General features: G+C 35.3%; 1 protein-coding gene across 2 annotated transcripts in view; it reads right to left on the minus strand.

The window, feature by feature from the left end:
* The window catches only part of kdm5a (lysine (K)-specific demethylase 5A), a 159,114-nt gene that overhangs the window by 138,596 nt on the left and 2,481 nt on the right, over positions 1-18,037 (minus strand). For both annotated transcript variants that reach the window (XM_039760665.1, XM_039760666.1), the window contains exon 2: positions 10,448-10,525. In XM_039760665.1, coding sequence (XP_039616599.1) covers positions 10,448-10,525 — 78 coding nt within the window. The remainder of the gene's footprint in view (positions 1-10,447; positions 10,526-18,037) is intronic.

The raw sequence follows: 18,037 nt of genomic DNA on the forward strand, positions 1-18,037 counted from the left end.
CAATCAGGAGTTCTAGCAAAAGAACGCCTTTTTTTGTTTGGTTTCTTAAATCGCCAAAAGCAGCGATTTTACAGCTCTTCTTATTAGCGGACCCACCTTAATAACAGTGGTGAATTTTGGCGTTGTCCTGGGCTTTGTAATCTGATATCCAACTTCTCTTAGTAAATATGGCCCAAGGAAACACCACGTTATTTTTATTTTAGGAAATCAAACCTCTGTGGGAAAGGTCCCCTTTTAAATAATAACCTTTGGAGCCAATTAGCTCAGCTTTGCCAACTTTGGATCCAATGAGCTTTTACTTTTGGCTCTTTACTGAATTGGCGCCATTAGTGATTTCTTGTTGAAACAGGTTGCATTCAGGCGGGGTGGCTGATGAACTGCCAAAGGGTGATCTATTGGTTCAAGGGGGGAAAACTTTTTCCACAAGGGGCCCTTTTGGTTTTTTTCAAATAAAAACTTTTAAAAACTGATTTGGTTACTTTGTTTTTTGAAGAAAGATGATTCAGATTTTTTGTGACAAACGAGCAAAGGAAAAATCGGGGGTTTTTTACATTTTTATCTTATATATAACAATCCATCACTAATGACAAACAAGCAAAATACCCACATATTTACTGTATATTACATATTATATAATTTTTTTAAAATATTTTTCCCAATTCATATTTTTAAATTCAGTTCCTAGTATTCACCAAAGTTTTGATTTATCCAGATTTTCTTTCATATGAACAGTCCTAATGCTTTCTGAAATTTTATCTAAGCCCTGATGGCCCTGTGTGTTTTCTAGCCTCCTGACAATAATAACTGGGGGTCACCCCTTATTGAGGAAGTGAACCTGAATATTAAGTGGCATAAACCTTAAAAGCCTCCTCACGCTTGGAAAGACCCGCCAAATGCCTTCAGAATGTTCTTTCAGCTTTTTGATTTTACCCCTCCCCTATATTTTACTGGCCAAGCCTGCAAATTGGACCCCCTCTAACTTTACTGATGGTCCTCCCTAGGTTCTTTTGTGAATTTTTGCATCTTCATATGATAAAGCTTGGGTTTCCCTTTTTGGGCTATTTTCCTGTACACACACCAAACTTCGCTTGATTGACCGAAGCAGGATTTTGGCTGCATTCTCCTTGTTTTGTGATGCACGGAAATTCAAATGGTAGTCTTTAATCAAAAGTTTAGTTCCTACCGCTAATAAAACAGAATCTAAACCATTTCTGTTATTGTTATTTTGCTAAATGCTTTAGGTCGTTTATGACAGTAAGACTTTGGACAACCTTGGGAAAAAAAAAAAAAAAACAAATATTTTTTAGGAGATCTTTACAATCCTATCATTAATGCCCATGCACATAAGACAAAAATAAAGTTATTTTGCATTAAAAGGAGTACCCTAGTAATATTTTATACGTTTAATATCCCATCTTTTTTTTCTAATATATTGGGTAATAACGTTATGGTGCAAAGGGTTTCTTTTTTAACTGTCTGGGCTCTTTCTGGAAATATTTTTAATAGATCCTACTTGTGTTCAATTTTCACGGTAATCGGGAGGTTCACCAATGAACGGTTGTGATACCACAAACCAGTGAAAATAAAGTTAGAAAAGTTTTAAACCCTTTCCCAGATGATAATTAATTTTCTTTTTTAAAATTTTACCATACACATTTTTTACATTTTTAAATACACATTTTATTTTACTTTTTTTTAAAACTTTGGAGTTGGGGATTTTCCCTTTTTTTTGCAGCCCCTTGGGATGGGGGGAAAAAAAAAAAAATATTTTTTTTTATAAAAAAGTGAGTTAATTTGGACTTTTGGGGGAGACTCATTAACATCTATACAGTGGTGTGAAAAACTATTTGCCCCTTCCTGATTTCTTATTCTTTTGCATGTTTGTCACACAAAATGTTTCTGATCATCAAACACATTTAACCATTAGTCAAATATAACACAAGTAAACACAAAATGCAGTTTTTAAATGATGGTTTTATTATTTAGGGAGAAAAAAATCCAAACCTACATGGCCCTGTGTGAAAAAGTAATTGCCCCACTGAACCTAATAACTGGTTGGGCCACCCTTAGCAGCAATAACTGCAATCAAGCATTTGCGATAACTTGCAATGAGTCTTTTACAGCGCTCTGGAGGAATTTTGGCCCTCATCTTTGCAGAATTGTTGTAATTCAGCTTTATTTGAGGTTTTCTAGCATGAACCGCCTTTTTAAGGTCATGCCATAGCATCTCAATTGGATTCAGGTCAGGACTTTGACTAGGCCACTCCAAAGTCTTCATTTTGTTTTCTTCAGCCATTCAGAGGTGGATTTGCTGGTGTGTTTTGGGTCATTGTCCTGTTGCAGCACCCAAGATCGCTTCAGCTTGAGTTGACGAACAGATGGCGGACATTCTCCTTCAGGATTTTTGGTAGACAGTAGAATTCATGGTTCCATCTATCACAGCAAGCCTTCCAGGTCCTGAAGCAGCAAAACAACCCCAGACCATCACACTACCACCACCATATTTTACTGTTGGTATGATGTTCTTTTCTGAAATGCTGTGTTCCTTTTCGCCAGATGTAGCGGGACATTTGCCTTCCAAAAGTTCAACTTTTGTCTCATCAGTCCACAAGGTATTTTCCCAAAAGTCTTGGCAATCATTGAGATGTTTCTTAGCAAAATTGAGACGAGCCCTAATGTTCTTTTGCTTAACAGTGGTTTGCGTCTTGGAAATCTGCCATGCAGGCCGTTTTGCCCAGTCTCTTTCTTATGGTGGAGTCGTGAACACTGACCTTAATTGAGGCAAGTGAGGCCTGCAGTTCTTTAGGCGTTGTCCTGGGGTCTTTTGTGACCTCTCGGATGAGTCGTCTCTGCGCTCTTGGGGTAATTTTGGTCGGCCGGCCACTCCTGGGAAGGTTCACCACTGTTCCATGTTTTTGCCATTTGTGGATAATGGCTCTCACTGTGGTTCGCTGGAGTCCCAAAGCTTTAGAAATGGCTTTATAACCTTTACCAGACTGATAGATCTCAATTACTTCTGTTCTCATTTGTTCCTGAATTTCTTTGGATCTTGGCATGATGTCTAGCTTTTGAGGTGCTTTTGGTCTACTTCTCTGTGTCAGGCAGCTCCTATTTAAGTGATTTCTTGATTGAAACAGGTGTGGCAGTAATCAGGCCTGGGGTGGCTACGGAAATTGAACTCAGGTGTGATACACCACAGTTAGGTTATTTTTAACAAGGGGCAATTACTTTTTCACACAGGGCCATGTAGGTTTGGATTTTTTCTCCTAAATAATAAAACCATCATTTAAAAACTGCATTTTGTGTTTACTTGTGTTATATTTGACTAATGGTTAAATGTGTTTGATGATCAGAAACATTTTGTGTGACAAACATGCAAAAGAATAAGAAATCAGGAAGGGGCAAATAGTTTTTCACACCAATCTATATCTACATATAGCAAAATACCATACCGTATATATATACTGTGTATATATATATATATATATATATATATATATATATATATATATATATATATATATACACACATACATATATATATATAAATACAGTGATCCCTCGCTATATCACGCTTCGACTTTCGCGGCTTCAATCTATCGCGATTTCTTTCTCATACACGCTTACGTCACTACGCATGCGCTTTCTGAGAACTTTTATCTAAGCCCCACGATGGCTCCTAAACGTGCTGCTTTTTCTAAGCCTTCTGACAATACAACTAAGCTCCGGGGGAAGATGCTTACTATCCAGGAGAAGGTGAAACTCTTTGATATGATTAAAGATGGCAATACCCTACAAAAGCCTCCTCACGCATATGAAAAGACAGCGCCAGCAACTGCCTATCAAGATGTTCTTCAGCTGCGCACCCAGACACCCACTGCCTACTCCTAGTACTTCTTCACTGAAGACAACAACGCACCTGCTGAAGATACTGTACCACCTCTGAAAACTCTCCTACTGAGGTCGTGCCTTCATAGGTTACTGGTTGTGTGCAATTAAATGTACAGTACAATAATCTACTAGATAAAAGCGTTCGGGATTGTCCTTCCATCCCGTGACTGCAAAGCGCAGCGGTATTCCGCTTATTACACACTTACTACTTGCGGCTTGAAGTACGAAGCGACGCGATGTTAGCAGAGTTCTGGTGCTGTCACCGTTCCCTTGCTTTTGTGTGTGATGCACTGGAAAAATAGACAAAATTATGTCTTTGGAAATAATTAAAGTTGATGGAGTACAAATGCCTCACCGCGTAGTAAATATCAGGGGAGATCGTGCTTGCTTATTCTCATCTATAGCTTATTTAGTGCATGAAACTCCGTCTTTAGCGGTACAGATTCGGGCTGACATTGTACGACTTTGGACAGGCACTTGGGGGGATAAAAAAAAACTTTGGTTTTCGGGAGATGTTATCATTCCCTATACTTACATGCCTGATGTACACATGGAGCGCACAAAAATTGAGGATAAAAGTCGGTCGCATTAAAAGGCGAGTGCGCCTAGTAATATGATATTTGTAACGTTTAATATGTCTTATTTTCTCTTATTTTGTCTAATATATTGGGTAATATGAGTGTAATGGTGACTAAAGGGTGTTATTTCATGTCTAGAGGGCTCTAATAACTGCGAAAATATTCGATTTATAAATAAAGAATCCTACTTCGTGAAAATTCATTTATCACGGTAGAGTCTGGAACGGATTAACCGTGATAAACGAGGGTTCACTGTGTATATACACACACACACACACACACACACATTATATATATATATATATATATATATATATATATATATACATATATACATATATATATATATATACACATACATACACAGTACATAAATACACATATATATATGCTTCAAGTGATTTTCTGTACACAATATTTAGATGGAGTGGTGTAGTATTTAGTGGCTTTGGACTTTAGACCCTGTAGTTGTGGGTTCAAATTCTGCAACTGATACAATGTGACCAGGAACAAGTCACTTCACCTGCCTTTGCTTCATTTGGAAGAAAGAAAAGAAATGTAACTATCTGCATATTAAATGTTGCATTTCACTTTGGATAAAAGGCCTCAGCCAAATACCAAGTACAAATAATATTAATAGGTCATTGGAGCTGCTTACTCTTGAACATGCTATACACAATTATCCATGAGTAAAACAATCCTGCATTACATCAATTTCTGCTTTTCATGGTGACTTGGCTTTTGCTGATGGTCACTGCAAGAAATGTTTTACAGCAAAGTCTATTCTTTTACATTGAAATGGGTAGTCAGAGGGAATAAGATGAAATTTGACTTTATAGTATTATTTTAAGACTGGGTCATATGGGCTTAAATTGAAATTGCGATTATTTTGAGCGAAAATGCGATATTTGTTATTTCTTGATATGTTCTTAAAACGCCTTAAATATTGAAGATCAGCACCATATACAGCGGGGAAAATAAGTATTGAACAAGTCAATGTTTTTCTCAGTAAATATATTTGTAATGGGGTTATTGACATTAAATTTTCACCAGATGTAGGTAACAACCAAAGTAATCCACGCATACAAAGAAACTGAAACAAGTAAGTCCATAAATTATGTGTAATAAAGTGGAATGACACAGGGGGAAAAGTATTAAGAAAAGGAGGTGGAAAAAGGCTCAGAAACCAAACCTGACCCCTATCACTGCAAATTAATATCAGCTGGTTTAGTCCTACTGATGGCCTATAAAAAGGTTTCTCATTACCAAGGTGTCACACAAGAAGCATCTCATGATGTGTAAAATCAAAGAGCTCTCTGAAGACTTTTGCAGCCTTATTGTTGAAAAACATACTGATGGCACTGGTTACAGATGTATTTCTAAACTTCTGAATGTGAACACCGTTGGGCCATAATTCAGAAGTGGAAAGAACATCATTTCACCATAAACCGGCCACAACCAGGTGGTCTTTGCAAGATTTCTGACAGAGGAGTCAAAAGAATAATCAGAATAGCTGTCCAAGAGCCAAGGTCCACTCACGGAAAGCTTCAGAAAGACCTGGAATTAGCAGGTACAGTTGTTTTTTAAAAAAAAAAAAAAAAAAAAAACTAAACACAATAAGTAATGTACTCAACAGCCATGGCCTCTATACACGCTCACCGCATCAGACTCCACTGCTGAAGAAATAGCATGTTGAAGTTTATATAAAGTTTGCTGCACAACATTTGGACAAGCCAATGAAATACTGGTAAAATATAGTCTGGTCAGAGGAGGCCAAAATTGAACTCTTTGGATGTCATTGCACACACCATGTTTGAAGGAGAAATGGCACTGAACATCACTCCAAAAACACCCCAAAATACTGGCAGACTTCATGTAATTGAAGGAAGGATGAATGGAGAAATGTACTGGGACATTTTTCATACAAATCTGAAAAATTTGCACCAGGATGCTGAAGATCAAACAAGGGTGGACATTTCATCCCAAACACACAGCCAAGGAAACTCTCAATTGGTTTCAGAGAAAGAAAAAAAAAGCTGCTAGAATGGCCCAATCAATCTCGAATCCAATTAAAAATCTATGGAAACAACTTAAGATTAGAGTTCACAGAAAAGGCCCCCAGAACCTTCAAGATTTGAAGGCAGTTTGTGTGGAAAAATGGGCCAAAAATCACACCTGAGCAATGCATGTGACTAGTTTCTCCATACAGGAGGCGTCTTGAAGTTGTCATTACCAATAAAGGCTTTTCTGCTAAGCATTAAATACATTTCAGTAAGCATGTGCAATACTTACTTCCTGTGGCATTCCACTTTATTACACATAACTTAATTGATGGACTTTTTTTTTTTTTTTTGTATGTGTGGATTACTACAGTTGTTAACGACACCTGGTGAAAATTTCATGTCAATAGCCCCATAAGAAATATATTTACTGAGAAAAACGTTGACATGTCCAATACTTATTTTCCCTGCTGTATAATGTGCATACACATTTTTGACACAAATCCCAAAACATAAAAAAACACAAAAAAATTGAAATTAAATGTAAATAATGTTTTTGTTATTGAAAAAAGTAGATTCAGAAAAAAATTAATGAATTAATGAATATTCTTATTACATAAATTTTTATCTTTATCTGTGTCAAATATAAAATACATTATTCCTGCACCATAAATTTTCAGGATAAACATATACAATAAAAATAAATATATTGTAAAAGAAATCTATAATGTACAGCCATACAATGTACAGTGCTATCCAAAAGTATTCATCCCCAATGGTGTTCGTCCTTTTTTATTTCACTACATTCTGGAATTAAAATGGATTTTCATTTGGGTTTTATGCAATGGACTTACCAATACAGTCAAAATTACTGAAGTGAAATGAGATATATATGTTCGGCTGTTTCAGTTTGAGTCGTGAATGATTGCTTAATGTCTTACAGCTGATCACCAAGTGCTCTAAATTTTTCCTCAAACTTTGACTCATTTCCCTGAGTGTGTTGTTCAATTTTTCCAGCATACCTTTCAAGGCTGCCTCAAAGCAATTATATACATGTTTCTCCAAGTCTTTATTATCCTGCCGCTGCTCCTGCAGCTTCTCGTTTGTCTTGAGCTTAACATTTATTTCTTTTTTTATATCTTTCTTGAGCTCATTTATGTCACGAGCAGTGGCTGTGGCCATTGTAGCGATCATTACTTTCAGTTCGGACAGATCATTTCTGCGTTTGTGCTCCGCAGGTGAAGCGGCAAGCCCTATTACAGCCGATGCTCACGGCTCACGAGGAGTAGATGAAAGTGCGGACTGCTAGCATTTCCAGTTTCAAGTGATCTTCTGAAATAGACAAGCTATCAAGACCTGCATCACTTGCACATTCTCTCCCATTTTCGCTGTCAACTGGAGACAATGCTGTGGCACGAGATCCTGGGAAATCCAGTCTTTTGCCTGCCTGATCCAGGTCAGTCTCTGAAAGGCCGTACCATGAACTTGGACTTGATGCCTGTCTAGGCTTGGATGTAGCTTTAGGTTTCTTTTCTGTTTTTTCTGAGCTCCTTTCTTGTTGCTCATATTTATATATGTTTGCATATACTGTAACAGAAACTCCTCGGGTTAGGTAAATACAGGATGCCTCAGGATAATAATAAGAGAAAAAATAACACCGCTGCTAACGGAGCTCCGCTTCAGACAGCCATCTCCAGTAATGGACGAGACCAACTTGTGTGTGTGTCATTTCTTCCCCTATTCAATGAAACCTCTAAATAAGATCAGGTTCAACCACTTAAATTCAGAAATCACATAATTAGTTGATTAGGGTCCACCTATGTGCAATAAAGTGTCATATGACCTGTCACATGATGTCTGTATAAATAGACCTGCTCTGAAAGGGCCCAGAATCTGTAACACCACTAAACAAGCAACATGAAGAACCAAGGAGCACGCAAAAAACAGTTAAGAGACAAAGTTGTAAAGAAGTATAGATTGGGTGTTAGATTATAAAAAACAACCCAAACTTTGAATATCGCTCAGAGCACCCTTAAATCCATTATTGAATATGGCACCACTACATACCTGACAAGAAAACACTGTCCATCAAAACATTCACATTAATTGTCAGAAAGGACATATATTTTAGAAATCAATGCTTAAATACAGAACACTAATTTATGAAAAGGAACCATGTTTAAACAACTTCACCACTGTGCTTCTTTTATGATGTTGATAAATACTCAGATTTGAGTAATAATTACCACCACTCAGACAAGTAGCATTTACAAATTTCAGCAGAGCACAAGATTAAAGTATATTTGAGACTACCTATAAAGAAACACAATCTATCATCAAGTTTTTCCTAAAGACCCCTGGCTTAAATTTGAAACTACTGTGCACATCTCACAACAGTAAGCAATTATTAAAACTATTATTATAAATTACAGTATCAAAGAAAAGAACAGATGTACCAAGCTTGTGATTATAAAAAAGACCCATTTGTAAAGATGAACATACACAGTCTTGGTCCGCAATAGAAATAAAATCCTGCAGTACTTCTTTGTATTCTTTGCTTTACACCCCTATACATACAAGTTATCGCCAAAATACTAACAACCCAATTGTGCTTCACTCAATCAGAATATGGAACCAATGTAGGAAGTTTTTTAAGATAAAGAAGCTTTTATCTGTGGCACCACTGCACAATTACCACCTTTCCCCACCCTCTTCAACATACCTGGTTTTTAATACCTGTTTCCAGTTTTTAATACCTGGAAAACATTCGGGATTAAATCACTTAGAGATCTGTCCATAGACAACGTTTTTGCATCCTACGAACAATTAGAATCTAAATTTAACTTACCAGCAACACATTTCTTTCACTACCTTCATAACCGAAACTTTGTTAAAACAGAACCTGTCCAATTTTCCTCACCTCCCACCTACCTCTATAACAGAAAAGATATTGCTCAGTCTCGAGAACTAAGACAGTATTTCTGTAATATATAAAACTATTTTACATTCCCTCCCTGAAAAAGATCCGAAGGGAAAAGTGGGAAAAGGATCTCTTACTCAATATTTCAGAAAAGTAGTGGTAAGTAGCAATGCACAGAATTCACTCAAGCTCCATATGCGCATAGAATTATTCAACTTAAAATTATATATTGAGCACATCTGTCTCACTTAAAACTGCCCAAAATGTTTCCAGGGCAAGATCCAACCTGCAAACGCTGCAATCAAGCTACGGCCTCACTGGGCCACATGTTTTGGGCCTGTACCAAATTAATATCATTTTGGACCAAAATCTTTAAATGTCTTTCAGACAGCTTGGATGTCACAATCCCTCCTAATCCACTAACAGCTGTGCTTGGTGTACTTCCAGATGGGCTTAAAGTGAAGAAGGACAAACAAACTGTAATTGCCTTTACTACACTATTGGCACATAGGATTCTTCCAATTGAGCAAGGTAAGTCTAACTCAACTATTCTAAGTCAGTGGGTAACTGATGTTATATACTATTTGAAACTGGGAAAAATCTAATTCGCACTTAGAGGATCTGTGCAAAACTTTTTCAAAACCTGGCAGGATCTAATCAATACCATTTTAGAATAAGCATTTAAATTGAGGCAGTAGGTTCTCGCTCCTCTTTTACTCCATTTATTATTTTATCTATTCGTTTGTCTTTACTAGCATAAAGTTTTACACTGCTGGCCTAGTTCTCTTTCTCAAGGGTGGGGGTTAATTTGTTTCGAACCTTTTTTTTTTTTTTTCCTTTTTGTAAAACTCGAGTTATGTGAATGGAGTGTTATTTGATTTAAAAAAAAATCAATAAAATTGAAACATACTTAAAAAAAATTAACTCATTTGTTACAAAAGAAACAAGGCTGCAGTTACTGTGGAAATATATTGTGTGAAGGATTTGTAACTTCAAACCAAATCCTAAAGCAAAATAAAATTCAAAGAAGCAAGTCTAATGTTATAGGTATATATTACCTCCAGTTCATTCAGCCTCTGCACTCGAGGAGTAAAACGAAAATTCTTCACATCACAAGCAAAAGGAGGCTGCCAGTCCTAGAATAAAAACATAGGTGGAAATAATACATGAATTACATAAAGCCATGAATGAACACTTCATATGTCATTTAACATACATTACCTACCATTAGAGACAGGTATTTTAATAATTTCAGTTTTTTTTTTTTTACTTTAGAAAAGGTTGACATTTAAATAACCACAATTAAATTAAAGACAAGCAACTAAATAAAAATTAACACAAACATATTGGCTAGGACAACTACACTACTCCGAATCATGTTTAAGCAATTGTATGATAATACTTAAATACATGCCAAGCAATAAGCCATATTTTTAATACCATAATCACATGAACTGATACTTCAGTTAAAATGTCTGCACATTTCTGAAACACTCTGGACATACAAAGAGACATATTTGCAGTGTTTACACCACTTAACATATTAATTGATGGATGTTCAGGCACAAAACAAAGAAGTATTCTTAAAGTTAAACATTTATTAATGTAGTTGGATCTGTATCTTTCAAACTAGCTATTTAATTACTGAAGACAGCAAAATAAATACCTAAAATAACTGTGCTCAGTTTTCACATTTTTTTCTGTTCATCATGTTATCATAATACGGACTTGCTCTTATACAAAATTTAACCCTAAATTATGTACACATGGATTAATATTTTTTAATACTATATATAATGTTGTTTTACACACACACACATATATTATATATAATATATGTAAAACAACATTAAAGAATAGTTAAATAAAATGACTTACACTGATGAAATGGACATCACTACATACTATTACAAGTTAATGTTTATTTTGGCTTTTGTGTAGTCATCGTTATATCTATGCACAGGTCACAGATGATAATTTAGACTTCACAAATTTCCCCTCATACATTCCCAAACAACATATAGCATAAAGCTATGCATCCTGTGGAAATACATGCAATGAAAATGTATTTTAGTAATAAACACACATCCAGAAATGCCAATTTGGACAGCCTGTGTACAGAATACACAGAATACTAATGCAGAATTATGTGTTTACAATCATATTACTGCATTCATTTTCATATATCATTTTGGTGTGCAAGCACATACTGTATGCCATTTCCTCAATCTCATTTGCTTGGAAACCTTTAGATATTTTTTGTTCGTTATTCACACATGGTCAAGCATATATTACTCAGACTGGCCACCTGAACAGCAAAAGTTAAAATTCTTGATACAGAAAACTGAGGAAAAATAATTCCTAAGGAAGAATAAGTGTTCAGTCAAAAAACATGTATAAAAGAAGTCTTTTCTGCACAAATGTTTTTTTCCATTTAGTAAGACATTACATAAGCATACAGGATAGATAGATAGATAGATAGATAGATAGATAGATAGATAGATAGATAGATAGATAGATAGATAGATAGATAGATAGATAGATAGATAGATAGATAGATAGATACTTTATTCATCTCAAGGGGAAATCTTATATATCCGAATGTCTGCCACCTTATATTCCAAATCGTAACCTTAGATCCTCAAATGTGTATCTCTTTAGAATTCCAAGAACAAAACTTAAAAGAGGTGGTGAGGCGGCCTTCTGATGCTATGCACATAAAATCTGGAATAGCCTGCCAATTGGAATTTGCCAGGCTAATACAGCAGAGCACTTTAAAACACTGCTGAAAACATATTACTGTAACATGGCCTTTTCAGAACTTCACTTTAACTTAATCCTAATACTCTGCATGTTCAGTTCATCATAATAACTATGCATGGTGGCTCCAAAATCCGTACAGAGCCCTACTCTCTCTTCTGTTTCTTTTTCCGGTTACGTTGTGGTGGTGGCCTGATGACAGTCACCATCTACGTCTTTAAATAAATGAACATAGGTAGGAATCTTCAAATTCAGAATGGCAGTAAAGGTGATCAGTTCAGACAGCACTGTAAAATAGAAGTGCTATTTAAGTTTTAAAGTTATTTTCTTGTTTAACATTATATTTTAAGCTATCATGCTATTGGCCAAAGGTTGATTGATTTTTTTTAAATATACAAAAATTACTGAATAAATGCTGTACTACAATTATTTCAGTTTCACTAAATTAAACCTAGGCAATCCCCTAAAACAGCAAATTATTTATGTGAATCTCCCAAAATAAATCTACCAGTATTAAAATTGAACAGATTATTACATTTACTTGAAATTCTATTTACTATACATTTGTCTTTATTAAAAGTGTGCTAGACATCAAATTAAAAAAATGATACATAGTACATCTCCATTGCCTATATGCTAGTCAGCAACAACAGAAACCCAATGATATCAGCACAATCTCCACGTCAATGTAGATGGGACAGACAGAATCATACAAACTCAATCAACTATTAAATATAACAGGTAAGTTTCTGTTTTATGGCCAGGACACATATAGACCTACCTGGAGAACGAAATTCAGCTACTTACTGGGGTTAACTTACCAACACTGCAACATAGGATTTTCCCAAGTAAACTGAAGAGAGTTATAACTCAGTAAATGGAGCACATCCATGTCCACCTATTCAACATTTAAGTGTCAGTCTGATCAATACCCTCCAACAATTTTGAAGTACTTTCAGCATTCACAGTGAAATCTCATTTTCCTTATAGTCTTGAAAATAAAAAGCATCTTAACCACTGAAGGGAACTAAACCACTGAAGTGTAGTAGCCCCTCACATCAGATGGTTCATATGCTGTCTTCTCAAAGGACATATCTGTAGGTCTGATTGGTACCAGCCACTATTTGACCACAGCTCCTTGCACTCGCCTTCCTAGCATTAGGACCTTGAACAAGTGCTTTTTAAAAATTCATGTGTATAAACAATGGAGAAAAGGAAACTGCTCAAATATATGATTCAATTTGGTATTCCAAGTACACTCAGCTCTACCTAACCAATGCAAAAGCAATGATAAAATAGCAAGTCAACTTCCCACTTTATCCCATGACCAAAACACACAACTTCAAATAAGACTGTGTAGTATGCAAAATATATAATCATTGTCATTGTGATGTGTGCTTCAGTTGGTTATGCATTGTTGCTACAATTACACAAAGATTTAGCTTGAATACTGGACACATATACAAGTACTGTAGCTTGTACTTACAAATATGAGATACTGTACCATAATGAGCTGCAGAACAAGGCCTTAAGATATGCAAACAACTAGACAGAAATTAGAAAACATAGCTGGGTCATTCTATTTTAATTCAAACACCTTTTTCATCATCATTTTGATTCTACCGAAGCTTGGCATTTGAATTACACCTACCTTCCAGAGATCAGAAGTTTTTTTTGTTTATTAAAAAAAAGGTTCCCCTTGTAGTATTGACACTTTTCTTCACAGTGGGCAGCACAAAAAAAACATAATTTAGAGTGTTTTCTTATAAGCTGGAATCATTTTCATATCAAGGATAAATGGCTCAGTTATTGGTCTTTAGAAATTTACAAAATAGTACTTTACCTCAAGTGTAATTCTGGCATAAACTTTCTGTTTAGTTGAAATTCATCTCGTAAACTGCTTTTATTTAGAATTTTTTTATTTATTTATTTTATTAAAAAGCATGAATGGTCCAAGTAACAGGTCAAAAGATAACCACCAAAAATTGTTCAAGTTTGTCAAAAATACAGTTTTCAAGCATCAAAAAATTAATGTGGAGGAAGTGGAAACATTTTTCACTTAAATTAGAAGAAAACAATGACTACCTGCTTTCAGACAAAACAAAAATTATGTACTTATTCAAAAGGGCAACCCCATAAGGCTTTAGTGTTGCACTAGTTTCTGGATTATTATGCATGCCAACTTTGCAAAAGTATATATTTAAAAATATTTTAGCAATTGCACGTTTTCTGCTTATGATATATGAACACGAGTAACAGTAAATTGTTTCTTTTTCCCTTGTACATTTTTCACATCATTTACCGCTGTACGGAATTGGTCACTATTGGCTTCTATAATTTCAAATTTGTTTCTGTTCATTCTGCATGAAAACGTGAGATTACATTTTTTTTTTTAATCTTGAGTGTAGCGTTTCTTTAATAATGTATAGTGTTAGGTGGTCTTTTGCAAGGAGAACTAACTTGACCTATCAGTGATTTCATTTAGGTTGTTTTTTTAATCACACCAACAAGTGTGATCATGTTTCAGTAGGTCCAGGATTGTTTCTATATGTAAGACCTGTGTCTACTGGCTCAGTGCAATTGAACTCTGGCAGAGTAAAATCTGTTCTGAGTAGTAATGGCTTTTTAGTCATATTTTGTTGACCTCCGTACTGTATATGTTTTACTTAAATTAAAAAAAAAAAAAAAGAGATTCTCACGTCATTACTCTAATTGGTAATTTCATATCAAATTATCACACTTTTGGACCACATCGTCACAGATTTTAATGAAACTTGGCATGCTGATTGGTCACATGAATACTCCATGGAACTGAAATTACATGCATCTTGAATCAATATTAAGAGAGATTTAAGATAACAAAGTTTGAACTTATTGTGGAGATTATGACTTTCCCGGCTAGATCTCCCTAAATGTAAGTTGCACAGTACTGGATCCTATAATGTTTTAAAGCTCTTTGCAAACTCTGTATTTTACGAAATACTATGCTATCCCCAAAATGAACAATTACCATGTTATGAGCATTTATAATATTAAAAATTGAAGAGCAAAAAAATATATATTTTAAAATTGGTCAGTTTTTTACTAAAGCTAGGTTATACTGTCATGACCATCTCTAGAAAATGTGATCATTGGTTTTTGAGTCATTGCTGGGATATCATTACTTATAGATGGCATTACATGATTTCATATCTCTAATGGGCCTCTGGCATAACAGCCACCTTGACTTAAAATAGTATTGCAAGTACTGGTTAAGCAATGACATTAAGTAAGGCTCCAATTATGCTACACTGAAATTGAACAGAAGCCTCATTAATGTTGTTAGGGACACCTGATGATTTCACATGGAATTACCCAAATGTAGACATTTCCTAAAAAACAAGGCAATATACCAAAATCTGAAGAAAAATCTCATGGACAAATCTGATATTAGTTCTAGTGAAAAGTGTACAAGAGTTTTTATCAGAGTGATAACCATACATAAACCCAAAAAAAAACCCTGCACATCAGTGAGAGGTGAAAGGTTACTCATCATTTGTTGAACTTAGACATAAATTTTGTGTACTGCCAAGAGCATCTAGCATACATTTTTTATGTTTTGCTTCCATTATCATAAAATCAAGCTCATGTTGTCCACTATCAATATTCAACACAGAATACAAATCTGTGCTGCAGCACACAATGCTCAGTGTGATTTTTTTTTTTTTTTTTTGCTTTCCACTCATAATCATATCATCCAGGCTTCGTATATATTAGTACATTTCAGATTTCAGGACTTTTCCAGTATCAACCAGAACAAGAATCCAGGACCACTTTACACTCTGTCTCTGAATATCCATATATTAACCAAATAAGAACACATATGATCTCAAAAATGTGGCCTATTTTAAATTGCTGATCACTTACAAAAACTGACATTTAAGCCCACACGATTTACCCAGAGTAGTGGTGCAGTTTCACACTATTTATGCAATTCTTGGCAGGGCTGCTACATTTTAAAAACAAATATAATAATATTTTCTGAACAACGAATGTGCCATTATACATGTTGGGTACACAGAGCTGATTTGTGCCAATATTTTGGTAAATGCAAGTAAAAGATACAAAGAAATCATGAAAAAAGCATTTTTTTAAAAAAAGCACGGTTTACAAACACAATACTTTAAAGTGTATGTAAAAATAAGGAAATTTTAATGTGATAGGTGCTAGTGAGTCCGATTACGCTAAAATATTATCATGAAAAATTATTTTGATATATTTTAGGTAATAAATTGTTGCAAATGAAAATAATGCATTCGCGGTATACATAGGGAAGAGTATTCAAGTACACGGTATGACTGATTTTTTTTCTTTTGTATCCCATTACTCTGTCCTTTGTCTACAAGAGCAGTTTTTATAAATCTTCCTTCTGTGCCCTATAAGTGTTGCAAGAAAAAAAAAAATTATTATAAAAATAATAAAATTATAATTTTGCAAAGCACTGTGCCAGCACATGTGACTGAGTGACTTTCATAGACAGATGTCAGTACTAACTAAAAAAAAAAGATGGTTGCCCAGATACTCGAGATTTGGTTGGCTCTTACATTTACATAATACAGTAGTTCCCCAAGTACCAATAGGATTTTTTTTTTTACTGTTTGTGTTGTTCTTACTGGAATGAAGGTCAGTAGGAACAAGACAGAATACATGTGTGTAAATGAGAGGGAGGTCAGTGGAATGGTAAGAATGCAGGGAGTAGAGTTGGCAAAGGTGGATGAGTTTAAATACTTGGGATCAACAGTACAGAGTAATGGGGATTGTGTAAGAGAGTTGAAAAAGAGAGTGCAGGCAGGGTGGAATGGGTGGAGAAGAGTGTCAGGAGTAATTTCTGACAGACGGGTATCAGCAAGAGTGAAAGGGAAGGTCTACAGGATGGAAGTAAGACCAGCTATATTATATGGGTTGGAGGCAGTGGCACTGACCAGAAAGAGCTGGAGGTGGCAGAGTTAAAGATGCTAAGATTTGCACTGGGTGTGACGAGGATCGATAGGATTACAAATGAGGACATTAGAGGGTCAGCTCAAGTTGGACAGTTGGGAGACAAAGTCGGAGAGGCGAGATTGCACTGGTTGGGACATGTGCAGAGGAGAGATGCTGGGTATATTGGGAGAAGGATGCTAAGGACAGAGCTGCCAGGGAAGAGGATAAGAGGAAGGCTTAAGCAAAGGTTTATGGATGTGGTGAGAGAGGACATGCAGGTGATGGGTGTAACAGAACAAGATGCAGAGGACAGAAAGATATAAAAGAAGATGATCCGCTGTGGCGACCCCTAAAGGGAGCAGCCAAAAGAATTAGTGTTTTTCTTACTCTGGCTACCAGTGTGGCTGTTACCATAATAATAATAAAGTATAAACAAGCATATAAAAACATTCAGAATTATTAACCCAAGTTTAAATATTTTCAGATATTTACTTATTTTTATTTTGAATATACAAACTTTCTTTTTTAGCTAATTTGGCAGCCCTAATATTTACCTTTTTACTGTTAATGAAATAAGAAAATTAAGAGCATGACATTAGTGTGTCACTTAAATTAATTTTTTCAGAAGTTCAGGACCCTGCAGCTCCTAAACCCCTTTAAATAGCAACAGCTTTTTTTTGTTTTAAACACAGCATTTTCTCCTATTTAAATGAAAAATGTTACCCTTCTTGCCACATGCCTTTTTGAGGCTCAAAAACTGCAATTAACCATTTGACCAAACCATTAAAATTTACTCATTTTCAGCTTTTCAAGGAGCATGCAGCTTTGACATAAAAAAAAAAGTACAGTTCATAAGAAAGCACTGTAAATAACATTTTTATGCTGTCTGCTGTGAAGAAAAGTGCCTGTACGTCAAGGTAAAATAAAAT

This window comes from Polypterus senegalus, chromosome 8 (genome assembly GCF_016835505.1).
Source record: "Polypterus senegalus isolate Bchr_013 chromosome 8, ASM1683550v1, whole genome shotgun sequence".
Taxonomy (NCBI): Eukaryota; Metazoa; Chordata; class Cladistia; order Polypteriformes; family Polypteridae; genus Polypterus; species Polypterus senegalus.